The sequence below is a fragment of the Micrasema longulum genome, unplaced genomic scaffold, assembly GCF_059751315.1.
Source record: "Micrasema longulum isolate JH-2025_06_02 unplaced genomic scaffold, ASM5975131v1 h1tg000226l, whole genome shotgun sequence".
Classification (NCBI taxonomy): domain Eukaryota; kingdom Metazoa; phylum Arthropoda; class Insecta; order Trichoptera; family Brachycentridae; genus Micrasema; species Micrasema longulum.
The window spans coordinates 192,436-220,016 of record NW_028277431.1 but is presented as its reverse complement, the minus strand read 5'-3'; the positions used below and the strand labels follow the sequence as shown (position 1 = coordinate 220,016).

At 32.1% G+C, this 27,581-nt stretch overlaps 1 protein-coding gene across 2 annotated transcripts; it reads left to right on the top strand.

Moving 5' to 3' along the window:
* Positions 1–40: 40 nt before the first annotated feature.
* LOC148283507 (uncharacterized) lies at positions 41–26,910 on the top strand. Of its 2 annotated transcripts, XM_088243744.1 has the most exons (11): positions 42–639; positions 5,396–5,488; positions 8,074–8,186; positions 13,550–13,640; positions 15,346–15,446; positions 17,594–17,770; positions 19,204–19,311; positions 19,667–19,868; positions 22,714–22,769; positions 23,249–23,461; positions 25,332–26,910. In XM_088243744.1, the coding sequence occupies exons 1-11, from the start codon at positions 539–541 to the stop codon at positions 26,771–26,773; spliced, it is 2,697 nt and encodes an 898-aa protein (XP_088099870.1). In that variant the 5' UTR covers positions 42–538; the 3' UTR covers positions 26,774–26,910. The 2 variants fall into 2 exon arrangements, with proteins under 2 accessions (XP_088099871.1, XP_088099870.1); XM_088243745.1 differs by lacking the exon at positions 5,396–5,488 and having other exon boundaries at positions 41–639.
* Positions 26,911–27,581: the final 671 nt, after the last annotated feature.

The following is a 27,581-nucleotide window of genomic DNA, read 5'->3' as shown; positions in this document are numbered from 1 at the left end:
AAAAAAATCTTTTAGTTCCTAATTTTGCCGCTAGATTGGCTATATGTCATGCGTCATTTTGTGAGAAGGCTTGTCATATGTTTTTCTTCACAAAAATAAAAAGATTCTGTTCCAAATGTAGTTATTTCTGTCTTATGCTAATTTCATATTCAGTGTTAAATATTAGTTTATAATAGCGGTCAGCGTGCGCTTACAGTGATCGTTAAAATGTGCGCCAATTTCGATGTGAAAGTATTTATTGTAGTAAAACACTTGTGAATGAACGATGTCAACCGGAATTTACGAGGTGTGACCCTAAAATTCAATCGACACCTACAACTAATAAATTATATTGATAGATAAATACGTACCCGGCGTAAGTGTCCATAATGAGTCGGGTTTCCATTCAGTTTTCTTTCGGGAATAATGCATCAAGTGTTGTGTGTACATTTTAAGGGCGTAACGTAATGTTTTGGTTGCGGGGTGAAGATGTAGGGGATGAGAATTGAACCCGGCAAGTGAAAAATCTGACAAAGTGGGTGCTTTGGAGGAAATCAGTATGTGGGGAGGGCTGGAGGCGGTGCTGACTGTGGCTGTTTGCATAACCCTTGTAGTTGTGCTAGCAGCTTGCGTTTGTGGATGTCCCAAAGACACCCATAAGTAAGTTACACATTTGTACAATTTGTATTCAAATCATGTCACTTGGCGTCTAGTTGTCAGCAGTTTGTGTAATGCTTCCGTATTTACTTGTTAAACTTCGGTAAAATTGAGCATTATTCCAATTTAAATTAAGTTAATTTAAGGTTATCTTTCAACAAGTAAAAAGTATATAGCTACCCACTTAGGCCGGGTTGTTTGATCGTTAGTAATAGTTAAAAATCGAAAGCAATAGTAACAATTAAAAAGAAAAAAAAAATTTTGTATGAATAAAGGAATACTTTTCCAAACTATTACTTTTGATTTATAGCTGTTACTAACGATCAAACAATTTGGCCTTAGTTTAGATTCAAAGTTCAGTGTCTGTTATTATTTTTATTATGTTTTTCTCTTTTTTCGTGTAATTTGATTCAAGGTTAAAGATTTAAAGTTTGATTACAATTTCTTTTGTTTTAGATTTTTCTTCCAAATTTATAATTATCAGATTATTTATCAGTCAAATAAAATTTAGCTTATGATTGAATGATAACACTCATCGTTTTTTATTTATCTTCAAAAGTTGAAAAATTCTGATAATTTCTGATTGAATAGCATTCATTTAACTTTTATTTTCCATGATCAAACCATGATCGCAAAACATTATAACTTAATAATAATATAAGTCTGTAAATAAATAAATAATAAATATCTGGCAAAAACAACATTTTATATGCGAATATATATGTTTCTTAATTATTAAGAAATATTAAATTTGTTTTGAATATCTATTTTATCGATATCAATAAAATCAATATTTGAAACAAAATTTGGTTCTCAAAGTATTTTGCTTAATAATTAAGAAGACAAAATATTCTCCGGAAATATACAGTTTTTTGTCAGTTACGATGTTTTTGCAAACATGGGTCGATATATAATGAGGAAGTTCAGTGCTATAGGAAATTTCTCATTGAAATATATTTTTCATTGTAAAATTACTAATCTCTTGTTGGATACATTGGTTTCACAATCATCAAATACTTCATTTAGATTATTTCTTAACAAAAATTGGCAAAATATCTGCAGCTATCTAAAAGAGCTAATGTCTTAAATCGTAATATTACAGGAGAATAATTATCTAGCCATCTTGTGGTGTTATTATGAATTCTTTGACTATTTGATAATAAATATTAGTGAAAAACATAACCACATGGCTGTTGGACTCGCTCCACACAACTCCTGCTGCTATAAAATTAGCTATCCTTTCCATTGAATGGCCATCCCCTCAATTCTCCTCTTTTTGATTTCTACTCATCTTTACTTATTTTCACTTCTATTTTATGTCAATTGCTAGAATAATTTATGTACTTCTTAACTAAATATTGCAAGAGCCCTCTGGCCGTTTATAAATAAAATGTATGCATGTAAAAAATATTTAATCATATATTTTTTAATTGACATTGACCGTCTACAAAATGTTTGCAAGAAAAATATGAAATCTGACATTGGCCCTTTTAGATCCAAGCCACAGATATGTGCATAATCATACCAACCAGTTGTAAAAATAATGTAATTTCTTAGGCACGAATTAAAAGTGATAGTGGTACCGGGCCCTCAATGACAATGAAAGGGTAAAAGATTTACCAATGGATGCTGATAAAGTTAATGTTTTTTTAATCCCGAAATCGGAATATTTTTATGTGGAAAATTCTAGCTTGCTATTTCAACGTTACTGTTCCGTACACGAGCAGATTAAGAACACACCAGGGTTATTCTATCACAATTTAGTTTCGTAAGTTCGTTCGTTCGTTCGTCATATCGTCTCGCTCTAACCCAATCAAAATATAATTTCGTTCTCGTTCCCTCTCATACGGTACAAATGAATTTACAAAACGAATTAGTTACAGAATAAAGCCACAGTTCTTTGTGTCAAATAGAACTAAAATCCTAGATGAGTGCTTCTGACTCGATGTCTGTTCTTAGGCAAAGATCCTGAATAAGGAAATCGAGTGGAGATATGTTGGCCTAGTGTAGGGGCTGACTCATTCACCTACCATGCTTAAAGTCCCAGGTTTGACTCCTGGGAAGGTCAACATGAACTATTGATTATAAAGAGAGTTTAAACTGAAATAGTTCATGTTCTTGAAAACCTGTAGCCTAAGGCTACTCTCCTCACCTTGGTTTAACTTGAATGTATGAGCACGACTGAATATGACAGATTACAGTGGACATTTCTGATTATATATCGTAGGCAACTGAAATGGCTCAAAATTAGACAACGGAGAGGCTATCACTCTTTCTCACTTCTATTCACTGTACTCATAGTCCTAACCCATCAGTTCATGGTTTACCTCTTCCTAATTCACAAAGCACCTTCTTAATACCCACCCACAATTCTTCTTTCTTCTCTAACTCATATGGTGTCCATGCGGCTTGACTGTGGAATCATCTCTAACCCACAGTTATTTATATTTTTGTATATCTTCAGATTTTCATTTTATTTTGTACTGAATATTTTTCGTAACTTTATTTATATTAAAAAAGCTGTTATTCAATTAGTTGGTTGGAAGAAATTGTCATTTAGCAATAAGGCTGCCAATGTACAATTTACATTATGTACAAAAATCAAATAAACATGTAAAATCACTATAGACAAACAAACATGCAGTTGAACTTTTATACATCTTATGAATTGAAGGAATAAACAATATTATTTTGAAGATTTTAAACACCCTGTCAATTAGATTTAAAATTTTAGAAATAAATAGGATAAAAAATAATAACGATAGAATTTTAATAAATCAGCAGATAGAATTTAAAAACTCACCCTTATTAGCCCCCTTAGTTAGACCCTGTACATTGTAATAAAACAGTAAATATATTTCATATAATAGAATATTTTCTTAAAGTACACCGCCGCCAACACATGTTTCAATAATTTGTCTCACTCTGTTCCATTGCAATATTGCGTATTGTATCTTTTTCAACTTATTTTTAAATGTACAAAGATAATATTTAGTTTTATATACATTACCCTTACACTGTATAATATTCACAAGTCTGAAGATGCCCATTAGAGGGTGAAAGCGCTAATTGGTCAAAATAAATAAGTGGAAGTGTACCAAGTATTTTTTAAATTAATAACTTATATGGAAATATAAGTTATTACATCGTTACCATGTCAATTAGTGATTTGGGATTTTGTATGATAATATGATAAAAAAATTAATGGCGCAACCGAGATACTGTAATAAAAACAGTATGTTTTTCTTGAGTGACGTTAGCAGGCGCTACACAGGGGCGATTTTGTGACATTACGAAATTCTTTTATAAGAAATTTATGGCGTAGCCAACAAACTAGTTGATATTATGAAATCATTCCTTTCATTTAATTAATTACCAGGGTGTTTCAAATCTTCTAAATAATATTGTTTATTCTTTAAGAATATGTTCATAAGATGTATAAAAGTTCAACTGTTATGCTTGTTTATGGTTATGTCTACTGTAATCTGTCATATCTAGCCATGCTCATAGGTTCAAGTTAAACTCTTACCTTCATGTAAATGATGATTGATATACATTGCATTCAGTGTACCTTTGCAGTGTCCTATACACCATCGGGTACAGACAGCCGTATATTATACCATCGGCGATACTGCAATACCTCGTTACCTGTTTTTTCTACAAAAATGTTTTACTGCAATCAATTTATTATAGGGACTAAGAGCCGTTAGTTTTAAATTATTGCTATTTTCTACTCAAAATAAATATAGTTTTTCTGAAACACTAGTGGTATTTTTGGTTAATTAAAATCGTAAGTAATATAGTAGCAGAATGCTTTTTAGGCTCCTTTCCAAAAAAATCAATTGATAGTTACGCTGTTTGCAGTATCACCAACTGTATGGTAATATCAACAAACATCGGTGGATCTTTTACTTTTTCTGTTGTTATACGGGTCTTCGGATAAAACTAAACTTTTTAATCTTGTTTTATGATGTTTATGTATTGTTTTAGTAGTGGTTGGGGATACGCATCACATTTTTTTCTATTAGCTGTATTATTCATTTTAACTTTAAAAAATTGACTTCAAATATTATTTTCTTGTATGAAAATTCTTTCACTGTAGGTTGATGATGCATTTTGTTTATCATGGTTAACTATCAATACATATTATGTTTATTTTCACTGTGTTTTTTTGTGTATTGAGGTGTAATTTTATATTTATTGATAATGAGGAAGTTCAGTGATTTTATAATATTTTTATTTGTCTATCAAAAGTACTATCAAACTAATCAAAAATTTTTTTTTTTAAATGTTATACTTATCATCGCTATAATTTTTGTAATTTTGAAATTACTCCGCTGATAATTAAGTAATTTTATAAACATAATAATTCTATGGTATAAACAAGTATTTTATTATTTCTAAAATATGAATTATTTATTATTATATATAAAATGCTACTCCATTTAATTGGAACGTTAAAATACAGCGCCAGAGCTATCGGGACCTTGCAACCTGTCACTTACTGCAACGGGACGGGAATGTGAATGTTAAAAAATAATACGAGCATATTATTCTCCCCTCCCTTGTAAGCAAGTGTCTGGTTCTTTGTGCCAACTGAACCTATGGTAGGTCCAGCTTTATTGATATATCACTACGGCTCTGAACACTGATGGGTTTATTTCATAGTTAGAACAATAATAGTTGAATAGAGTAAATAATGTAATGTTGTGGCTTGCTTTGTGTGTTGTGTCCGTCACGTGTTGTTGTGTCTCTGTAGAAGTGAACTGGTCGGCACCGCGGGGGTTGTGAAGCTGCGTTTTGAAGAAGAGGTTCCCGCACCCTCACAAACCACCCCCCTATCCTCCAAAAGGTGATTACATTGCTTGTTTTTCTATTCGCATGCTAATTATCAACTTGACAAACAACCGCACTTCCTCTGCTTCATTTGTGACAAGTATACCTATTGTAACCCTTTAATTGAATTTGCATGTATTTATTTACCCTGTTATGTACACATGAAATTATAGCATTAAAATAAAGTTACTTAGACTGTTTAACTAGGGTAAGTAACCCTGTTCTAAGACAGTCAAAAGTATATTATTTTAAAACACAATTCGTAGTGTATATATATCATCGTTATCGTAGAACAATGACGCATGTGGTTTCTGTCAACTTAACATGAGCAGTTTAAATGTTTTTTTGGCACTTTATGTCACAACTTGATGACTACAAAAGTACATAAATTGATAATTGTGTTAGTTATATATATATATATATATTTTAAACCTCTAATATAAAGCCTTTATAAAACCTTTTCAAGATCAAATATGTTGTTGTCTATGTTCCATTTTTCATACATCCGTTGTTGTTCTACGATCACAACAATATATGAACAAGAAACAATTATAACAATATTTTGAGAAGTTTTTACATGATAAAAATAATAAACAACTTCAATTAATTAACGAAAAATACAATTCAAACGTGAACATGTGTCGGCCATCTATCGGCTATCGTCAACCTATCAAATTCTCCGCGACCAATTTCACAAAGCAGTCAGTAACCTCATTTTCTTAAAAAGTAAAAGCTTTTTCAATATTTCCACGGTTCTGGCATTATATTATATATTTTTTGTCCTATATAAGAGTATTGTACATGTGCCAAAGTTCTTACCATTTGTCAAGAAATCAAATTGCCCCGAGGAACCTCGAGTCCCATAATGATGAGAATCTGATGGGTGTGCGTCTCTGCTAGTATGAGTGACCACTACTGCCTTCAAATAAACTCATTATTTGTTTATTATTCTTATGTTTTTAGCAAACAGCTTAAAATAATTATGCTTAAATCTTTTAATTAATTTTTTTTAACACGCAACATGTAGAATTATTGTAAATAAACCCCGTTTTTTTACTAAAGTGTTGGGCACCCATACACACGCCAAAAAAATTGTTCACACTGATTATGTTAGAAAACAAAGTACCCATCACAAAAATAATATAACTAACCTGTACCTTCCTTGATACGTGACTTTAAATTTGGTTCATTTACTTACATCAACAAACACTTTTTACTGATTTGTTATTTGTTGTTGGATATTATTTCTAGCAACTTTTAATTCCAAAGTTATCATCGTATAAACTGCTACTTAATGTTCACATTGGCATTTAAAAAAAACAATCTTTTGATCTTAAACTAACAACTAATGTAAATCGTTTTACCTCTCTTCACTTTTTCTTCTTTATTTGTACAATACCCTCACCTTCTCCAAAATTACTTGATTATTTTACAAATGACAATTAAAGCACTGAGTTATTTAATTAGTATTTTTGATGTTTCGTGAATATCCCCATCTCTGCAATATTACCAATATTATTACATTTGCCCAGTATATCCCAAATATTGTAAGCGGATCTCTAAGCACTTAATTGAAACTTAAATCACTTTGTTTTCACCTTTCGCTTGCTGTAGAAGATTGAAAAAGTTAAAGTAAATAAAACTTATGAATATTCGACCATGGGGCAAATGGAGAATGTAGCAGAAAAGTCATTACTCAAACCTACCACTTAGTTTTGTAAATTGTTCCACACTTCTTTCTCAAATGACGTTTCCGTTTCTGTTGAGTTCTATAAATATGCCGACCAATTATAGGTCATGCGCCCTGTAAATGTCTAGACTTCCATATTCCTTCTCTGAAATGTTCTCCATCTCTGTTGTAAGATGTTAATCTTAATAACCCCCTGGGAGGTGAAACTCAGCCCTCGTTTATTGTTGATTAAACCGACTGGTCCAAGAAGTATAAAAATTGATTTTTTTTTTCAGGAGTAGCCTAGTATGTAGGTGAAATAATTCAGTCTGGCGAATCTCACCCGCATCAGTAAATAAATTAGACATTAAACGAATATTCCGTAATACGGCCTATCCGGCCTAATTTTACTATCCAGCCGGATACCAGTTCATTGTCTGGCGGATACCTGATATTCATTAAACTGCGAAGATTTCACGGAATTAACGCCACTGAATCCAACCGTGTTTGGGAAAAAGGAAATAACCCTCATTATTTGAAAAATTGACTTTTCTTGCATAAAAATGTTCGTCAGTGCTCAGTATACACTCTAGAAAATGAATTCAACCCGCAAATAAAAAATGTTCATCAAAAATTATTTTTTAATTTAAAAAATAAAGCGCAAAGAGTAAACCAACCCAAAATCATTATCGAAAACTCTCACCACTTATCCGGATCAATTCTGCAGGTCTTGTGGCCTCTTTTCAGATCTGCACATTGCAAAAACAAGTTTTAAGCTCTTTAGTGAATTACTTTTTTTTTTCAAAAATCAACAGAGAATTAAAGAAATATTGATGTTCTGTTAATTCTATAAATATATTTCTTATATTGGTAAATTGAGATACAGCCGATTATTGTGTATAATATTGGAAAATAAACGTATCTGTGATTAGGGCTTCGGCGCAGAACAACCAGCGCAGCCTCCCGGAGATACCTCCCCCCGTCCCCCGTCAGGACAGCGGAGACACGGCATCAGAACTCTACGCTACAGTCGGCACCAACCAGCGTAAGTATACTGCACTTCTTTATCATAATCGGTACTTAATAAATTTCCCCTACTTTTATGTAAACATTTTATGATAGATATCTCCAAGTATGTGATTTTAAAAAAATCTATTATATGAAGGATACACTGTTGCACATTATTAACAAATAATACTGAAATTTATTGGAAAATAAAAATCTTATTTTTTACTGGATTCGTATATTTAATGAAAATGATTTTTATTTCATGTAAAATTGTTTTAGATGTAACTACAGAAAAAAAAAACAAACAAAAAAGTCCATTTAAATTTTTTAAAACTCCTTCCTTGAACATACGAAAACAAGCTTATTGAAGCAATCGTTGCATTTTTAATTGGGTTTTAACCAGCCGTGACTACAAATGTTTTTCGTTCATTTCAAATATTCCATTCTATGGAACTCACACAGGAATGGCATGTGGTGGAGTTAGAAGTTATGTTTTTATCCAATGTTACTTTTAGTCAAATTTAATTATATACTTTAAATTTTATCATTCTTTTCAAATATTGTGTTCCTCTTACTTGTTTTTTTTTTCAAAGATTAATTGTTATGAAATGTGATTATTGATGGGTGATTTTCACTGTAATATTTCAGTCCCTGGATCTTTGTCATAAGAGCATGTGATAACAAAATAAATTGTTTTACTTAAATTACAAAATTAAAAGTTTTAATTAAATGTATTTATCTATAGAATCACTTGAAGTATTATATTACGAAAATGGCGCCATATAAGTTATCCATAATAAAAATTGTACGTATAATATTTTTAATAAATAAAAATTAAATGGGTAAAGTATCAGAATTATTTCCAGATATTGTATTTAGCGTTGAAATTGTTCTATCAGTGTGATATTCCAGTAAAGAAAAAATGTATTAATGTTATTTATTAATTGAAATGTTTATTTTTAATAAATAGATTTAGTGAAATACCTAGCAATAAATGTTTAATGGTTGTTGAGTTTTCTAATAATTCAAACTCTTTGTACAGTTACAATACGATATCTAAGATTATCAATGCATACAATCTATGTATTTAATTACAAAAATATTATATATCTTGGCCACCACTTGAGTTTAGTTTACATTATTCAAATTGAATGACTCACAAATACCATTTGTCAGTGACATCATCAAATGTTCAAACAGTCTTCACTTTAGACAGGCAATTCTTCAATAATAATTTTATTAGCTTAAGGCAATAAATATTTTGTTATTTTAAAAATATTTTTTGTATAAATTCAACTTTGATTCGGATTATGCATATTGGGTAAAAGTGCTCCTTGATTCAGTCGATAAATAATTATACGATATTTTATTAACTGTTATCGTTTAATATTGTTTGTGTTAGATTTATGTGTTTTATTTTATATGACATTTTACAGATACCTACATACACAAGATCCTCTTTTTACACTACGTTCCACGCAGTACCACGTAAAAAAAATCAACGGTGGAAGGTTTCATGTATACAAATCAATTCGGGATTTTGAGAAATTTAATTGTTAACTATTTATTGTACCTTAATTTTATTTAAAAATATGACTCCACAGCAAAATACTTTAAATTGCAAAAAAAATGATTCACTATTACTATCTTGTATTATATAGGCCCAGTAAGTAAAATAGCGATGTAAGGAATTCCAAAATCAAATGGTACATTTTTTTTTGTACCGTTGTAGCGGGGTTATCTTCAATTAAAAAATATCTGTACCTCAGAGGGAGACAGATGGAATGACATTTCGATTTTTGTATCCAGTTTATGACCATGTCCATTTATTTTGAAAAAATGCAAGTCTTATAATGAAAGAACTAATGTATTGAGATACTAAAATGAAATTTTATCGACTTCTCTTGGTTTAAAATCTTCTCCTTATATTGCTTTTTCAAATTTTAAATGATTACTTGCCATACTTGTTATTCCTTCTTTATTTTTTCTTTTTTCTCTGCTGCCATTGGCATGTTTTTATACTTGTTATACTTTTAAACTACTTTTAATTACTTATATTATATATGTTAATAAAATCAATATATTGCTGCTCTTACTATAATGTGTCATTAATTTTGAAGATGAAATTTAAATTTACTGTCTTATATTTCACTTAAAGATTCTTCTCATCGTTTCTTTGAATCCCTTAAAATAAATATGTGTTTATGTTTTTCCTTTTTAAAAAAAAAAATGTTATTACTATTTTATTTTATTTTTACATCTGAGCATGTTTTTCATTCTTTATTTCCATTCTTAATTCTTAATTACTCTTACAAGTTTTCTTCATTTTTAATATTATTTCCATTTGTAAATACTCACTACAAACTACAAACCTTAAAATATATTTTTTTCACTTAAATTTAAATTTTTAAACAACTTTCATTTGTGTTTTCTTTTTCCTTCTCTTTTTTATACTTTCATAATTAACATTAGATTTAATTGCTTTTTAATATGGAAACTTCACTGGTCCATTAGAATTAAGTCCAATTGTGTAAAATATTAAACTTTGTAACTGTACTGTATGTTTCCTGAATAAAAGAAAATAAAAAAAAATAAAATAAAAAAATACTAAAAATACAAATTAATTAGATTAGTTATAAATTATTAGAAATCACTTAGAGAAAGCGGATTCTTTGGGCTTGTGTTCAACATTTGACGTTTTGATTTGCATCCATCTGCCTCTGAGATACAGATACAAAAACACCACTTGAGAAATGGTTATAAAAATTAACAAACTATACACAAATGAAATACAATAAATATTAGGGTCGACGCACTGTCTTACAAAGAATTTCTATTGTCTTTTATGGGGGTAGATCTCGGTACTAACGGGTAGTAAACAAAAGGTTCTTACTTGCTACAGTAAGAGACCTATGACCGGGTTGTTATATACTCGGTTCACCATATAAGGTGGAGGCTAATAAAGTGTTCCGCACAGGGGAAGCGCTTTATCAGACCTCGCAGCTCACTGGGTGACGAGAAGGTTTGGCTGTTCAGGTGTAATGTTCCTCGTATTGAAATCTGTTACCGTTAAATCGGCTCAAGTCACATGCTGCCTGTCGTTGGTCCAGCACCCCTCCTAAAAGTCGGCGGGGGAGACATAATTAGGGAGGGGCGAGATGGTCATTGATTGGTTCTGACAAAGTGAAACAGAGCTATAAGTAAGAGAGAGATATATTGAAACTAGCAAAAACTGGGGTGCAGTAGATAGTCTGGTTACACCGTGTTATCGTGTACTAGTCCTTAAAATATAGCTTGATTAAAATGACAGCTGTCAAACTAATGTCACTAGTGATGGGAAATTACTGATCACTGATCAAATCGATTTTATCAGTTTTTTCATGCAAACATGAAACTGTTTCCGAAAATTAATATAAAAACGCTAAAACAAGCCTATTAGAGTGCGTTTAAGACAATTATTCACCAAAATTAAGACATTTAAACTTTTTTCATGAACAACAGCAAATAAATTATTTTTTTCTTCGATCAATTTCCATATTTGTCCCATCTCTAACATTTTTGCAAAATGATGTAACCTTGCAAGGACGTCATTAATAATTAGGTTTATTTTTGTTTTTTTTTTTTGTTTTAAAGCTTATTTTATACATTTATGTTGATTTATATGTCGAGCATTTTACTAAAAAAATTCATTAACATGCCCGATACGAATGATTTTTCGTGTGTCAATATAAATCACACCTTAGACGTTACTACAAAGTTATGTCGTCACTTTTGCTGACAACTGTCATTCTAATTAAGCTATATTTTTAGGACTATAATCACTTCTCAGATAACAGTTATAAACAAGAGTTAAAGTAGTACAAAAGTAATTTAAGAGTCCTCCTCACAAGGTAAACCTGTTAAAAGGAGGACTGTACAGTGTTAAAAAAATTTTTTTTGCATGTTTCCCATGCCATTCAAATATTTTTTTTATTCTAATCTTAATATTATTTGGTGTAATTTAAAAAAAATTACCCAGAGACATCATCATTATTTTGTCACTCATTTCCTGTCTGATTAATTTATTAGGAGATTACACAGATTAAAAAAAAAACAATTAAGATTAAAATGTTATCATATTTTAATGTTGAAAATGTAATAATTGTGTGTAAAAATAATATAAATACGGCATGTGTATAAGCAAATCAATTATAAAAGATTATGATTTAATTCCTATGGAATTCCATCTAGAATCCTCAAAACAAATTCATGTAATGATCATGAGTATAAAATACTATTTTTGATTATTTAAATTGGAATTTTTATACAGAAAAATGGGGCACCTAATTATTATGTGTCCAAAAAACAATAATACAAAAAAAATTCAGTCTATCATAAAATTTTACTGCCACATATTTCATACCCAAAACATTCGAAAAAATTTCACGGCATGAGCCAATCGATATGCCAACATCATCAGCGACTTCTCTGATTGTCATTTGGCGATCGTTCATAACCATTTCATTTCACCGGTTGTTGATGTGCTGGGGCGTCCGGGCCGTTCGTCATCTTCAACGTCTTCACGGCCATCTTGGAAACGCTTATACCACTCGTAAACTCTTGTTTCACTCATAGCAGACTCACCATAGACCTTTGTTAACATGTCACACACTTTATTTCATTTTTTACACTAAATTTTGTACAAACTCTTTGATTTTTTTAACAAACGAAAATCGCCAAGCCCATAAAAACGCACCTAACCTTAGTGGCTGCCACAGACAAAGTAAAAAATGAATATAGCTGAAAATTTTAGCATACTTCAGGGACATGTATACCAAAATAATTTTGAGAATCGGACTCTCCAAACCTGTGAAATTTTAAAATTCCCGTTATTTTCTTAGCACACCTCGTATATTTGTATTTTTCTTCTTGATCTTTAAACTTTTATTCACGCTCAGTGGTGCATAAGGCACTGCATTTTAAAATTAAATTCAGCGTATTTTGTTAATCTGTTGCAGGAAGGTTAGATGATCAGTCTTATGCTGCAGGTGCCTGTCCATGCCCAATTAATTATTTCAGTAGAAAACAAACATTTCATGTCAACCTTACCGACAATCGAACCCAAAACCTCAGCTATTGCTCTATGAGGCGTGTGTTTCTCCGACTTGATTTCCTTTTTCAAGACTTTTACCCGAGAGCATCCATCGAGTCAAAAACACCTTCAGGATTACACAAACGTTTTTTTTGCGTTGCACAAAAAGTGATGGCGGATTAAATTGTTTATTAAAGGTTTTTTAGTGGATCCATCCAAAATACTAAAGCAAAATTAATGAGTAATTAGACACAGTCCTCGTTTGTAGTAAATAAAAACTGCAATTGCACATCTATGAGTTGTTACTAACATAATAATTTGCCTTTCAGGGGTTTCTGAACACAATTCTCCTGTAGCTGCCAGCCGATCAGATCATCCCTATGAACATGCATACGCCAGATTACAAGATGGTAGCCTAAGGTATTTATTTCTACGATGACAGAATTCTTATTTACTTTATGAAAACATTACATACATAATTGATTTAAGAGTCCTTCTCACTAAGATAACCTGAGGAGGACTGTACAGGAAGCGTGTCAAACTCAAAGACTAACATGGGCCAAATATTAAAGGTTCAAGTTTACGTGGGCCACAAAAACAAGTAAAGAAAAACTTCAAAACTTTCATGGAAACATCGGCTTATTTTGTCAAATAATTATAGGTAGTATTAAAATCAAGAACAAAAATGATATTATTATTTTCTTCCTGCCACTTGACAACTCTTCTCTGGTACTATAGTTCCTACTTCGACAGAAATTTCAGCATCATCATCATCGGCCATCTCTTTTCCACTGGTAAACAGAGGCTCCCCCTTAGATATCCACGTTTCCTAACCTGAGCCGACCGCATCCGATCACTTCCTGCCACCCGTCTTTCGTCATCACACCACCTTGCCTGAGGCCTGCCGACACTTCTTCTACCTCTTCTGGGCCTTTATGGTTCTAGCTATGTGACCACCCCAGCTCCTTTTCTGGTTAACAATCCTGTGGACCACATTGGTGATCTTTGATCGCGCTGCAAAGTATCTTATTTTCTTTAAGATCTCGCTGTTCACCTGAGGTGAATGTCAGTATTTCTGGATCTAACGGGAGACCAAAAGTGCGAAAAGGCAATCATTATTTTTATCTTTTATTTATAATACTTCCCTTTACTTTCTTATCACTAATATCGATTTATTGATGATATATACATCATTATTTATTGATACTACTATCTTTCATCATTATCATTATATTAGATTTGGATTAAAGGGTAATTGCTGAAATAATTTATGTGTTCACTATTTTTTTGTTTATTTCAATACCTTTATGACAGTTATAAGCTTGAAATAAATCCATATTCATAATATTATTTTAAAACATTCACTATTTATAAGTATGTAAGATATTATATAAATTTACATCATGTTACTAAAAATATTTTGAGTGTCCAAATATTTGTAAACAACATGATTAAATAAAGATCTTAAACCAGCCAATAACAAGTCATAAGCACTGTAAATGCCTAGACTTCCATCTGTCCTTCTCTAAAATGTCCCCCATCTCTGTTGTTATATTTAAATTGTTTCACATGTTTGAACCAAACTAAAACAATATTTTTTTAATATATTTTTTTGTATCGTATCAGCGCTATGCTATTTTAAAGTTTTGTAGTTTTTAAATGATTCCACTTGCGACATGACGGTAAAATACTTTTTGCTACATCATTTTTACGCTTCTGATGCTCATTGTAAATAATCCAGATCATCTCCAGTAAGTATATCGATAAGTGCCCTTTGGTGCAGATAAAAGAAAAACAAAACTTAACTTTATTTTGTGATATTTTAAAAATCTCTTTAAAAAAATTAACTGAGACCTTCATTTGCCTTTTGACGCTACAGTAAAATTATTGGGCGAAATTATTCAATAAAAAAAAAACATTAAATCTAAAATACTTACAGTTCAAGTTGGACTTGCCAAAATAGTCAGGATCTTTCGTTTGGCAACCAATATTCACTTACGCGAAAAAATAAATACACTATAAAATAATATTATTATTAAGAATAAATAAATGCCTTACAAATTATATTAGGTTTGTATTTTTTTCTGAAACGTTTTGCCCTAAAATAAACATATTTATATTTCAGAGTGGATGAACCTGCAATAGTGAATGAGGTGCTTGTTTCTAATGCCGATGGGTCCCTTCCACTGCTTAGTGGTGGAGCGGAGGAATCCCCTTCGAGTCCAGGTTTTAATTGCTACTCTTATACTAAAATAAATTTAATATAAATCAAACGGTGTGTTGTTGAAGGTATTGCGCCTAATAAGCAGTTATCAACTGTTAATGAAACTCAAATGTAAATAAAATGAGGTTTTTTGAAACTGTGTTTTAAGACGTTCGCAGACACTTTTCCCATAGGATCCACTCATATCTACACATATCATAACATTGTTATTATTTTTTAATATTTCACTTCCGATTGGACCATAGTTGATCGTTTAAAGTAAATATTCTCTTCTGTTCTGTCCAGTCGATCAAAATCGGCATTCATTATAGTAAATAAAACAATATGTTCCGTTTGCAAAACAGTGAGAAAGGGTACAATTGAGTTAATTAGTTGTAGTACAATTAAATTATAAGCAAACATATCAGATACTGTCTATCCTCACTAGGTATGGTAAATACCCGTCCTGAGGTAGTTAGCATTTATTTATGCATGAATTTTAAATTTGTTTTTTACTAAGCATAATATATTTTGTGAGAGCATATTGTATGCACGAGGGCCTACAAAAAAAGAATGTCTTTGGGCTAAAGTAGTTTTCTCCGGTGGAATGTTTATTTTTCCTTGAGTTTGATAAGATAATCTTATTAAATGTTATTAAATATTTGTATATAACCACTTACCGACTTTTCTATGTCTACCGGTTTCAAGACGTACCCGTCTCTTCGTCAGGACACCAATTAAACCAACATGCAAAACCCACTATATACCTTCACCATAGTTGTTGCACAAAAATATAAAACCAACACGATATGCATTTTAGTAAGCACATGCACTGATTAGGACAAACATGCACTGATTAAATTATGAAAATATTAGCTTGTTTGAGAATTAATTAAAAAAGTAGAGGGGATGGAGGGAGGGGATAAGCTTAATAGGTTTTATAGAGTGACCATTACAGTGGAACATCGTATAGAGGATTATATTGGAAGTGTTTTATTATTGATCAAAGGAACATTATTTTTTAAAGCTTTCCTAATGTGAAATATTTCCATATTATTTACTTTTAACCCTTTATTATTTGTATGTAAGATGTTAACTCCAGTATTTTTTATTAAAGTCATGATTTAAATTGATTAGGTGATTTGCTAATTCAGAGAAACTATTATTGTGAAGACACCTCATATGTTCTTTGACACGAATATCAATCTTAATTTAATCTTATTTGACTAACATACTGAGACACCTGTTGCGGATTGTTTTATATAGGGACACAATATCTCCTACCATATAAATATGTACTTCAGTTTCATGGATGTCTTTTCACAACTTTTGGACTGGCGGCTGTAGCCGTCATTTCCTAAATGAGAGGCACAACTTAATAATAATAAGAGCGAACGTGTTAACAAAAGCTTTGTAATTCACCACTCTATGTTAAAATATATTATTTTAAAAGGACATATTTCATATATCGACTATAGAAAGGAAAAAGTTCCTAAGCCACATGTTGCCAACATTACAGAAGAGCATATTAGATTTTTTTTTAGCTAATAAAATATCTCATATTATAATTTTTATTTCATTTGAGTAGGAATCATGCCAAAATAATAGGTATTTATGAGATTTTTTTGTTAATAAAAAAAACTTAAATCTTCTGTAAACCTGCTACATGTCACTTAGGTACTTTTTCCTTTCCACTGTCGATATATACATAAAGACATTTTTAATAAGGTAATTGGAATTTTTCAAATATAAAAATAACATCGTTTTGATATTTTTTTAAATTTGGCTATATTTTTTAAAAGTAATCTATAATTTTAAAAAAAACCTTTGCCATGAAATGAGCTAGTTAGAGAGTTAATTTCTGTAATGGTACGACTTATTTTGATGATACCTATATTTATTTGAATAATTATTATTAAAGTAACTACTGTTATGTAGCTCGAGTATATTGTGATAATGCCATTTAAACTTCCCTTTTGTGTTACTAATACGCCTTATAACTGGCAACCTTTCCTTGCATTGTATTCAATTAACCTTAAAAGCCATCGATTTTGTCTATGGATTTCACCTGTATGATTCTCAACAGCTCAAATAAGGCTGGCGACATTATATTAGTTTTAATGGTAGGTAAAACCTTTTAATTGTTACTATAACACTTGACCATTTACAGAGGTGGTGATATCAGCCAGCGTGGCCATCAGTGGGCAGGTGCCCTCTAGTCGGGAGCTGCCCTACATGACCCCTCCCATAGTAGTGTCAGGAACCGGGCCTTCACCTCCTGCGGCCCCAGCAGCCCCCGCCAATGCCCAACAGCAACACTTTAGCGGAGACTCTGTGGACTCCGCAAGTAAATCTTTTCATAACATTCTCTCTTAAACTGGGTTCATATTAGGACAATACAATAGACAGGAAAGTATTGTTGTGTCCCAACTCCGTGTACAAATATAATAAGACAATGGGACAATACAACAATTTATCCGTAGTTCATACGTGGAACGATGAGAAAATGAATATGCGAGTACATGCATTACAAACAAGTTTGCAAAAAATATTTCTTTCATACCAAGATTTATTGGAATAGTTGGAGAACGAATTAAAAGGCATTTTTTTCTGTCGACATTTTCAAAAATAAAATTGTAAATCAAGACAGAAAAAAATCACAGGAGTGACACGTATGCGCTGAGCAAGTGGCTATCTGTCGTGTTCACACAATAACAATGCGGCTGCGCGTGGTGATTGGGGAAATCCATTGTCTTGCGGAGATAGCCTGCCCGTCTATCTCTGAGACAATGTCTCTGTCCATTATCCTGTTGTCTAAATTTTTGTTTACATGAGGGCAATAGGTCTGATGCTGGGACAGGACAATATTGTATTGTCCTCATGTGAATGCTACTTTACCCTCATTGTTCTTTTCATGTTTGTCACTGTCAATTTTTTTTTAATAATTCATAACTAAAATAAACTCTATGCCTAGAGGCTGTTTGTGGACACTATGTGCTCCAACAAGGGAGCAGACATGAGAATGATATCAAAATAAACTATTTACATTTTTATCCAAAAATTTTCCTTCACTAGACTAGCTTTCGAGGAGTGTTTTGGACTCTATGGCTGCTTTCTGGTAAAAATCTTGAATGAGAAAATCGAGCTAAAATAAGTCCGCCTCGTTGTGTAGTGGTTATTGTATTCGCCTACCATTCTTGAGGTCCTGGATTTGATTTATGGCGCGGTGGACTAGAAACATTGATTTTAAAGGTTGTTTGAACTGCAATACTTCATTGTTCCTGGACTGGCACCTGAAGCGTGAGACTGATCACCTTACCTTCATGTAATAGATGATAAAAATGTACTGCATTTGGTTTACCAATGCAGTACCCTATGCACCACTGGATGCGGAAAGGGAAATTATGATGATGTTGATTTCCCAGAAACCAGAAATCTATCACAACACGCAATCATTGGTTGATTAAGAAAAGCTTGTCACGGCATTTAAAGTATTTTATTTTTATTAATTTTTTCATACATAATTGGAAAACTTCGCTGTACGATTAAATGCTTTAGTTTTTACCCCGTTTTTTACCCGTTGTTTTTTGTATCCAATTTTCTGTAGCGCTGAACTTCCTCATTGAAATAGATTTACAGATAAAATTTTGCAATTGATTTTGTGCATTTCCCCGAAGACATGTTATTTATTAGTTCGAAGGTTCATTACTTATCTGAATGAAATAGTTTGTACAAATGGTAATAATACTTTATGACAATCTTTTGATCATTTTATTTCAGAGGGATATACCAGCATCAGTGTGCGGGAGCCTCTCAGCACTATAAGGGCCAACATTGCTAACAATCGGCAGACACAGCCGCACTATGCGACCGTTTCTGATGATTCTGGTAATTAAGTCTAAACTATCTTTTACATATTTTGGAAACTCACTGTTTTATGCTGCACAACTTTTTAATATTTTTATTATACGGCTATCTGAAAACATTTATTCTGTATGATCATCAAAGTTCAATTCAAGTGAATGTCCTAAAATCATCTAGATAAAAAAAAACATACTTGTTCTTACTTATCCTTGTGGATTCAAGGTATTCCTTCTATTGTCAAAAATAGGTAAGTAGGACTATTAGCATGGTGTCCAGAACAATAATATTATATGACATATTAACCAATTAATTTCTTTAATGGCAGGCATTGTGCGTTCATGGTTTCTCAAGTTTTGACATTGAATTGTTGGTTCCTCAGATGAGATGTACGCAGCTATTGAGGAACCTTCATCCAATCAGGTGTATACCAGCGGGTCAGAGACATACGCCCAGATCCAGCCACAGGGGCAGGTGCAGGCCACTCTCCACGCGGCCCCCGGGCCCTCCTCCCCCCTCACGGCCCAGAACTTGCTAGAGCACTCCGCCGCACACTCTGCGGAAAGTGGAGAGGCAAGCTCCAGGTAAAATTAGAGAAGTTTAAACCTTACTAAAAAAGCGCGTCGTTATTGTGCCAATTGTAGTCCCAAAGTAGTGTCGCGGACTCTGAATCAGGAGGTCCGAATAATATATTATATAATAATTTTTATTATTAAGTAATTAGCAGTGTTTTTATTTTTTTATAATTTAGACTATGTAATTTACACTATATACCGGCGCAACGAGGATATTAAAAAAATATTTGTCTTATCATAATTTCACAAAATATTTTCTTTTCTATGTACCTTCCTCACTACAGTTTAGACAATATAAGAAGGTACTTTTGACAGATCACAATAATGTTGTAGCAGTCTTTTATCTTTCGATTTTCAATATCGATTTTAAATCATTTTCTGTCAGATGGGGTAAATAGAAATAGGTTTTCATGACTAAATAGCCTAATACGTAATAGTTCAATGTCAAAATTATCATCGATCAATTTTAATTAATCGTATTGCGAACTCCTTAAAATGAACACGAACAATATAATTAAATATAAATATAGATATTGTCGATCGATAGTGAATTTTTCTGGTGTTATGTCACTATTGCGGCGACTCAACAATAAAGTACGGCATTTGTTTCCTACACTAAACTGTCAATATTTACAGAACTTCATGAGCGTGCCAACGTCAAAAGTCTCTTCTTAAGTTGACTGTAGAATAGGTAACCCAATATCGAGTCAGGAATAGGGAAGTATCACGTTTTTTTTAACAATTTTAAATTAATAAGAGTCAATAAAATACTGTCAAATAAAAAAATAAAAAATCTGCTTATTTGTGCCTAAAAATATTTTTAAATTTATAATTTTGAATTCCCGCGAAAACGGTCTACTGCATTGGCCACGCCCCTAATACTTAGCAAACTTTGTGATCGTTTAAATTTAAATAGAACATTGTCACGAATCTTGACGCCACAATTATCAAGGCCATGTCACGTTTTTATAGGGAAATATATTTTTTAAATTAATTTTTTAAACTTAAATATGAAAACATTCTCCACAATATCCATATTGATTTTAAAAATACAATTAATTTCTCTTAATGCGTTTTGCATATTTATCTTGTATTGTAAGTGTTTAAATTAATTTGTTAAATAAAATATTTTTTCATGTTTGGGCAGGCCTGGGCAAACTTTTTGAATGAAGGATCGCATTAGGTATTAAAAATAAAAGGCAGGTCAGGTCGCAAGTAAAATACATTATTTATTGTCATAAAAAATACTTTTAGCATTAAAATATTAGTAATTTTCTAATAACCAACAATTTAATCAGAAGGATGGAACTCCTTTACATCTATCAAAAGTTTTTTAATTTCAGGTTTCATTCATTCATTTTATTCATACAAACAAACATTTGAATAAATCCGTAGCACGTGACAACAAAATAAATTATTTTAATTAAATTACAAATTTAAAGCTTCAATTAAATTAACTTAACAATAGAATCACCATGTAAAGCGCCCTTGAGGTATTTTATTACGAAAATGGCGCTATATAAGTTATCCACAATAAGTATAAACATATTTAAAAAAAAATAATAATAACATATCGCAAACTCTGTAAGGCCAAGGGCCCTGTGTTATATATATATGGATAATTTATATAGCGCCATTTTTGTGAAAATCATCTCAAGGGTGCTGTACAATAAATAAATATCCCAGCACGTCTTGCAGCTACAGAGCGCATGGATGATTGGGATTCTAGTTCCTCATCTCCAATTATGATATATTACAATTCTGATATATAGGAGTTAGATTACAGCACATCTTGCAGCTACAGAGTGCATGGACATTAAGTAATCTAGCCCCTATTTGCATTTTTTATTTTATGTGACAATGAAGTTAAGAGTTTCAGTGGTATTTTAAAAAAATAACTAAAAAACAAATTTATCAAAATAGAAGTTAGATTACAACAAGTCTTGCAGCTACTAAGCGCATGGACGGTTGGAATTCTAGACCCCATTTACTAAATTTAGGTATTTAATAGTTGATAACATTTACCTATTGAAGCAGCTAATTATTGTGGATTTTTTTGTGAAAATCACCTCAAGGGCGCTTTACAATATCCAAACACCTATTGCAGCTACATAGCGCATTGACGGTTAGGATTCTAGTTCTTCGTTTAAAATTATAATTTGATTCAATAACAAATAGGAGCTAGATTACATCATGTCTTGCTGCTACAGAGCGCATGGAGGGTACGAAGCCTAGCCCCCATTTATATTATTTAAAAATTGAATTTTGGTTTTTCTGATCATTTTTTCAAAATCGTTTACAAAAAGTATCCGGATTACAACATATCCTGCAGCTACAGAGCGCATAGACAGTTGGAATTCTAAACCCTATTTATGAGTGTTGTATTAATTTTGTAGTTGAGATTCTTAAAATTGCCCGTTCATCAGTGATGGTTGATTGAAAATGTTTGTTCACATATTTATATAAGTTGATCCAAAAATAACCAACACATTTGGATCTAAATCTTTAAATAGGACAAATTTGTCCAAATTAAGAGTGTTGTAAAATCTTTTTCTCGTGCCTTAATCCCCCCTGTGACTGCTCCCTTTATAGATATTTGTTTATAAGTCAATAAATTCTTCAATATTAAACATAGGCATATATTTTTTAAGCTGAAAAGGCAGAAAAAAAAACTTTTTTCAGAAATACAATTATTGTTCACGGGCCACACAAAAATGTAAATCGTGCCGCATGCGGCCCGCGAGTTGCAGTTTGCCCAGGCCTGGACTAGATTATTTTAAATTGGTAATCTAAAATTTATCAAAATGCATGCAAAATTAGTCCTTACTTATACCATAATTTGATTTTTTTTCAGACGTCCTACTAGTGAAACTCCTTCCAGGCAAAATCACCCGAAACATACACGGCAAGGTAATTCAATTCCACAAATTAAAATTCATTATTTTTCTAGAAGTGCAGACATACTCTGTGGTAGTAGATTTCTATGGATTGTTTGTAGTCTGCCTAATCAGGAACCTTTTTTAAGGCCAACATTTTTATATGCAGTGCAAAATAATAATAAATTATGGCTACCTACTAGTGTATTTGAGTCACGCATTTAAAAAAAAAAAATCTGTTTTTATGAAAAATAAACTCTGTATGCCATTTTATGGCTTATTAAAATCTTTTTCTTGGCAATGTATCCTATAAGATACATGTAGTTTAATTTTTAAAACACAAGTAAAACAGTATTCAGTTAAAACTGCTATATCATATTTTTCATTCTTAACTCCATTATCACAATTCATAATAAACTTTGATTAAAAAAAATAAAAATTGTTTGGGATTCTAAAGGATTTCAATAGTCAAATTGCCTTATATCTAAAACCCCATTATTTGTCATATTTTAGCTTCCAACTCCAGCTGCAGTAGTTCCGTTGGCACTCTGGGCTCTCCCAAGCCAGAGAAGAGGCAAGCCAACTCCCCTCTCCCCCCGCCCCCACCCGTGCCTCCGGCCAGCCTGGAGCCTGCCCCCTCCACCTCCGCCCCACACAAAAAGGGCCGTGACAGTCCCGTCCACCACACTAAGGTGGCCACGGCTAAACAGAGGATATCCAGCACCGGTGAGCATTGCTATTGTCTCGTAATCTCTCAGATTCCATGCTCTTTATAAAGTTCATTTACGACTGTTTTTGTTTGGTTAGTTAAATCAAACTAAAATCGTGTATTTTGAAATAGCAATTTAAAAAAAGCTACTTGATTTTTGACAAAACCGAATGGAAGATCCACGGTCTTTAAAATGGTTTTCGGGTGTGTGGTAGGAGTGTTTTCATTGTACGACTCTTATACCGAGAATGGAATCCCGAAAATCAAAGATGCTTTATGATTTGTGTTCTTCAGAAAGTGTTAAAACAGAACTTCAGAAAGTTTAAAGCAGAAAGATACTACTGAAACTGATAGACTTTTTATAGCCTGAATTAATTAACTATAAATTATTTTATTAAAATTATCGAAGGTTTTATTGGAGTATGGAGCAACGGTAACCCGATATGGGCTAATTATTGTGTCACTATATGGAGTGAACAGTAACCCGATATGGGCTAATTATTGTGTCACTATATGAATGTTGTAATGCAAAAATGTGCTTAGTCACACCAACCTCAAACTGAGATAATTGATAACTTAAAAACATAAGGCGCATTTGAAAAAAATTGGATTAATTATTTAGCTTGGCTGTCAAATTTAAAAACATAAAAAGTACAAAGAACAAAAAAGGTGATAATTTTTTTATATGTATTATCTTTCAATATAAAAATTGGACAAAAAAGTGTGATTAGATTACCTTTGTAATAACAGTAATGCAAAAATTAAACATTTATTCTTTGCAAAAAAAATAATAAAATCTTTAATTTTTGCCTTTTTATCAATGTAAAATTATCAATAGTATATATTTTATTGTGATGAAAAATTTTTAGTAAAAAATAAAATTGAAATAAAAGCTTTGTGTTCCAAACCAGATGTTAAAAATACCTTGGGATTTACTTCCAATTTGAATCCCTAAATTAAAAAAAGTTAGTTGCTGTTTGTAATAAACAAAACTTGGTGGCAATTTTTTCAAATAAAGCGTCTTATGCGGAGTTAAAACATTTTTGTAATATTTTTTCATCATGTTAGCCACATATTTATCTTAATTTGCAACAATAAGTTAAGCCGCAGCTTTGTTTTTAGTCCAGTTTCATGGTTTTTGTGTATTGGGCATTGAGGTATTACAGAGAATTTGTGAGTTTAAACTCATCAAACTATTTTTTCAAAGTAAGAATATCACTTTTGGATCATGATTCGGACACTAATTGTTTCGATTGTGTGGCTTGACACATTTTTGCATAACGCCGTCCATATAAGGACAACACAGCATGTGTGAGGGTTAATGGGCCATTCACATATTGGTTTGACATTCCTAAAGGAGTCAAACAGGGATGTGTAATGATTGTTCAACTTATACATCGATAACTGTGTGAAAGAACTGAAAAATTTAAGAATGTGAGAAAAAATGGGTGATTTAACTCTCAATTGTCTTTCGTACGCTGATGATGCCGTGCTTCTTGCTAGCAACAAAAAAACCTCCAATTCTTGGTAACAAAAGTCTACGATGTATGCAAGAAAAATAATTTACTCTATGTATATTATTATTTTTTCAAACACTATTTCATTATGTTTTTCTGTACTGTATTTCTAAATACTGTACTTTCTTTGATTTCTTTATACTGTATTTCTTGAATTGTTTGTTGTTTATGTACTTATATTATTCATATGTATGTAAAAGCTTTATAAGCGTATGCATGAAAAAAAAATGTGTACGTATTTCTATTGCAAACACATCTAGGATGAAATATATACAGCGACAATGTCAAATCAGCACAGGATACATTTGTATGAATGATGATCTCTATTAGCTTAAAACTTGTAGCTAATAATATTGCTCTCTCGTTTCAGGAGACCTCCATAACAACCCTGACAAACTCCGCAGAAGCCTTAATGAGAAGCATCAACGAAACAACAGTTGTGTCAGTTCTTCAGACTTCTACGGCTGCAACTATCCCGTCGACAAGCACCGCTTCAGCTCTGGAGATTTGGCAAGATCCCTCGTCGCCAAGGAGTTAAACTTCTCTTTAGACAAACCGTCTACCGATAAACAAGTCGATGCTATTTATAATACGATCGATGGGACGAATGATATCTACGCAGCTATTGATCAAGATGTTCATCATAAAGCTAGGATTAACCCACCTGAACCTCCGCCTAGTAGTCCACCCAAAAATCTTGACGACATGTATGCAAAAGTTATCAAGAAATCTAAGCATCACCACGATCGCTCTCAAGCTTCTTCCCGTTTGTCAAATTACGACGATGTAGAAACTGGAAACGCAGTCAAATTGCGTAAAAAAAGTGCCCAACATGAAGATGATAGATTGTTTGTATCGAGTGAAACAAAGAGATATTCCGATGCCAGCCCCACTAGTATTACTGTTCCAGATTCTAACTATAGAAACTCTCCCTCGCCTAAGAACATAAACAAAGAAGATCCCGGTTACGAGACTATCGACAGAGTCAGAAGTAAAAACCATAGTTATGAAACCATCGACAAGAATGTTGCCAAACACAAGTCGGAGAAAAATATTGACCCCGGGTATGAAACTGTGAAGGAGCCAATTAAAAAACACGACAGTCAAAAGCGAAAAACAGTACATAATATTTCTGGGGGAATGGCACATCATTCGCACACTGAAATGCAAAGGTCTTCTCTACACGAAGGAAGGAATCATATTGGCATCGAGCCCGGTTACGAAACTGTTCCTAGTGGCCCCGACAGTATGCTCAGTAACGATCCCGGTTATGAACACATATTACGATCGGAAAGACGCATTTCTGATTCCGACCCCAATTACGAAGTTCTAAGACCGCACGACTCAGCCCCTCCATATGCTTCCATCCAAAGTAAATCTCAAATTCCCGCTTACTCCGTTATTAACAAGAAGTCGAAGATACCAGACAGCGACTGGATGGCCAACAATAACGATAACTCAAACTCGGAACCTAATTACGAGTCCATGCCCCATGAGCCACTATACAACACGGGAAGTGAATCAGACCCAAATTACGAGTCCGTAGGGCCAAAAGATCCTAATTACGAAAGTGTGAAATATTTCGATGTGGCTTTGAACGAACCACCTTATGAAAAGGTGAATAACGACACTATGTTTAATGAATCAGGGTCTTTTAACAGAATGGGTTCGGCATCCGGATATGAAAGAGTCAAGTCTATTCTGAAGCACTCTGACAAAGAAGACCAAAATGACAATAATACCAATGGAGTGACTCCTGGAACTAATGTGTCGGGAGATGTTGCACCCGTTGGAGATTACTTCCAAGTGTAGATATTATCGTATTCTACTGCTAAATATTTATCTACAATAAGTATTATACTGTTAATGTTATTATTTATTGTATTTATTACAGATTATTTTATAAATGGTCTTCCATTGTATAGAATTGATGTCATTTTTGAAATGTGTGATGTTGATAATTTTATTATTAGATTCTTGAATTCGGACATACAAACTTAATTTATTTTTGCTGACCTTGAATATAGTAACCATCGATAACTTCCTTTTCCAGAAGTGCTTTGAATGTGCAAAACGAATATTGCAATATTAAATTACGGTCTCGAGTTATATGCACTTACCCTTTCTCTTACAAGTTCTCAAGTAATTTGCATGCGCAACATTTTTATTTTATATGTTAAATACATTCCTTCAAAATGAAATTTGGTTCCATCCAGTTTATATTTTTATACAATAAAAAAAGACTATGAAAACACATTAATATTATTTGATAAATATTAATTTACAACAACGGTGCATTTGTTAATCTTATATTATTTATTATTAAAAGTACAAGTAGGCTATTTCTATTGTACATACTTCTAAGTATTTAAAAGCATTTTCTGAGGTTTGACAATTAATTCCTTTTTTCGCTTTTTAATACGACATTTTGTATGGCTTATTTTTTACATTTGAACATTTAAAATGTAATCTAACTTAACTAAAATCCGAGCTGCGAAAAATAATTATTTCATTAATTATGTGCTTTAATTTAGAGGTTATCGAATATATTTACACATGTAATATACGTACATGTATTTTAATTTTGTGCCAACATTTTATAGTATTTTAGTAAGATATG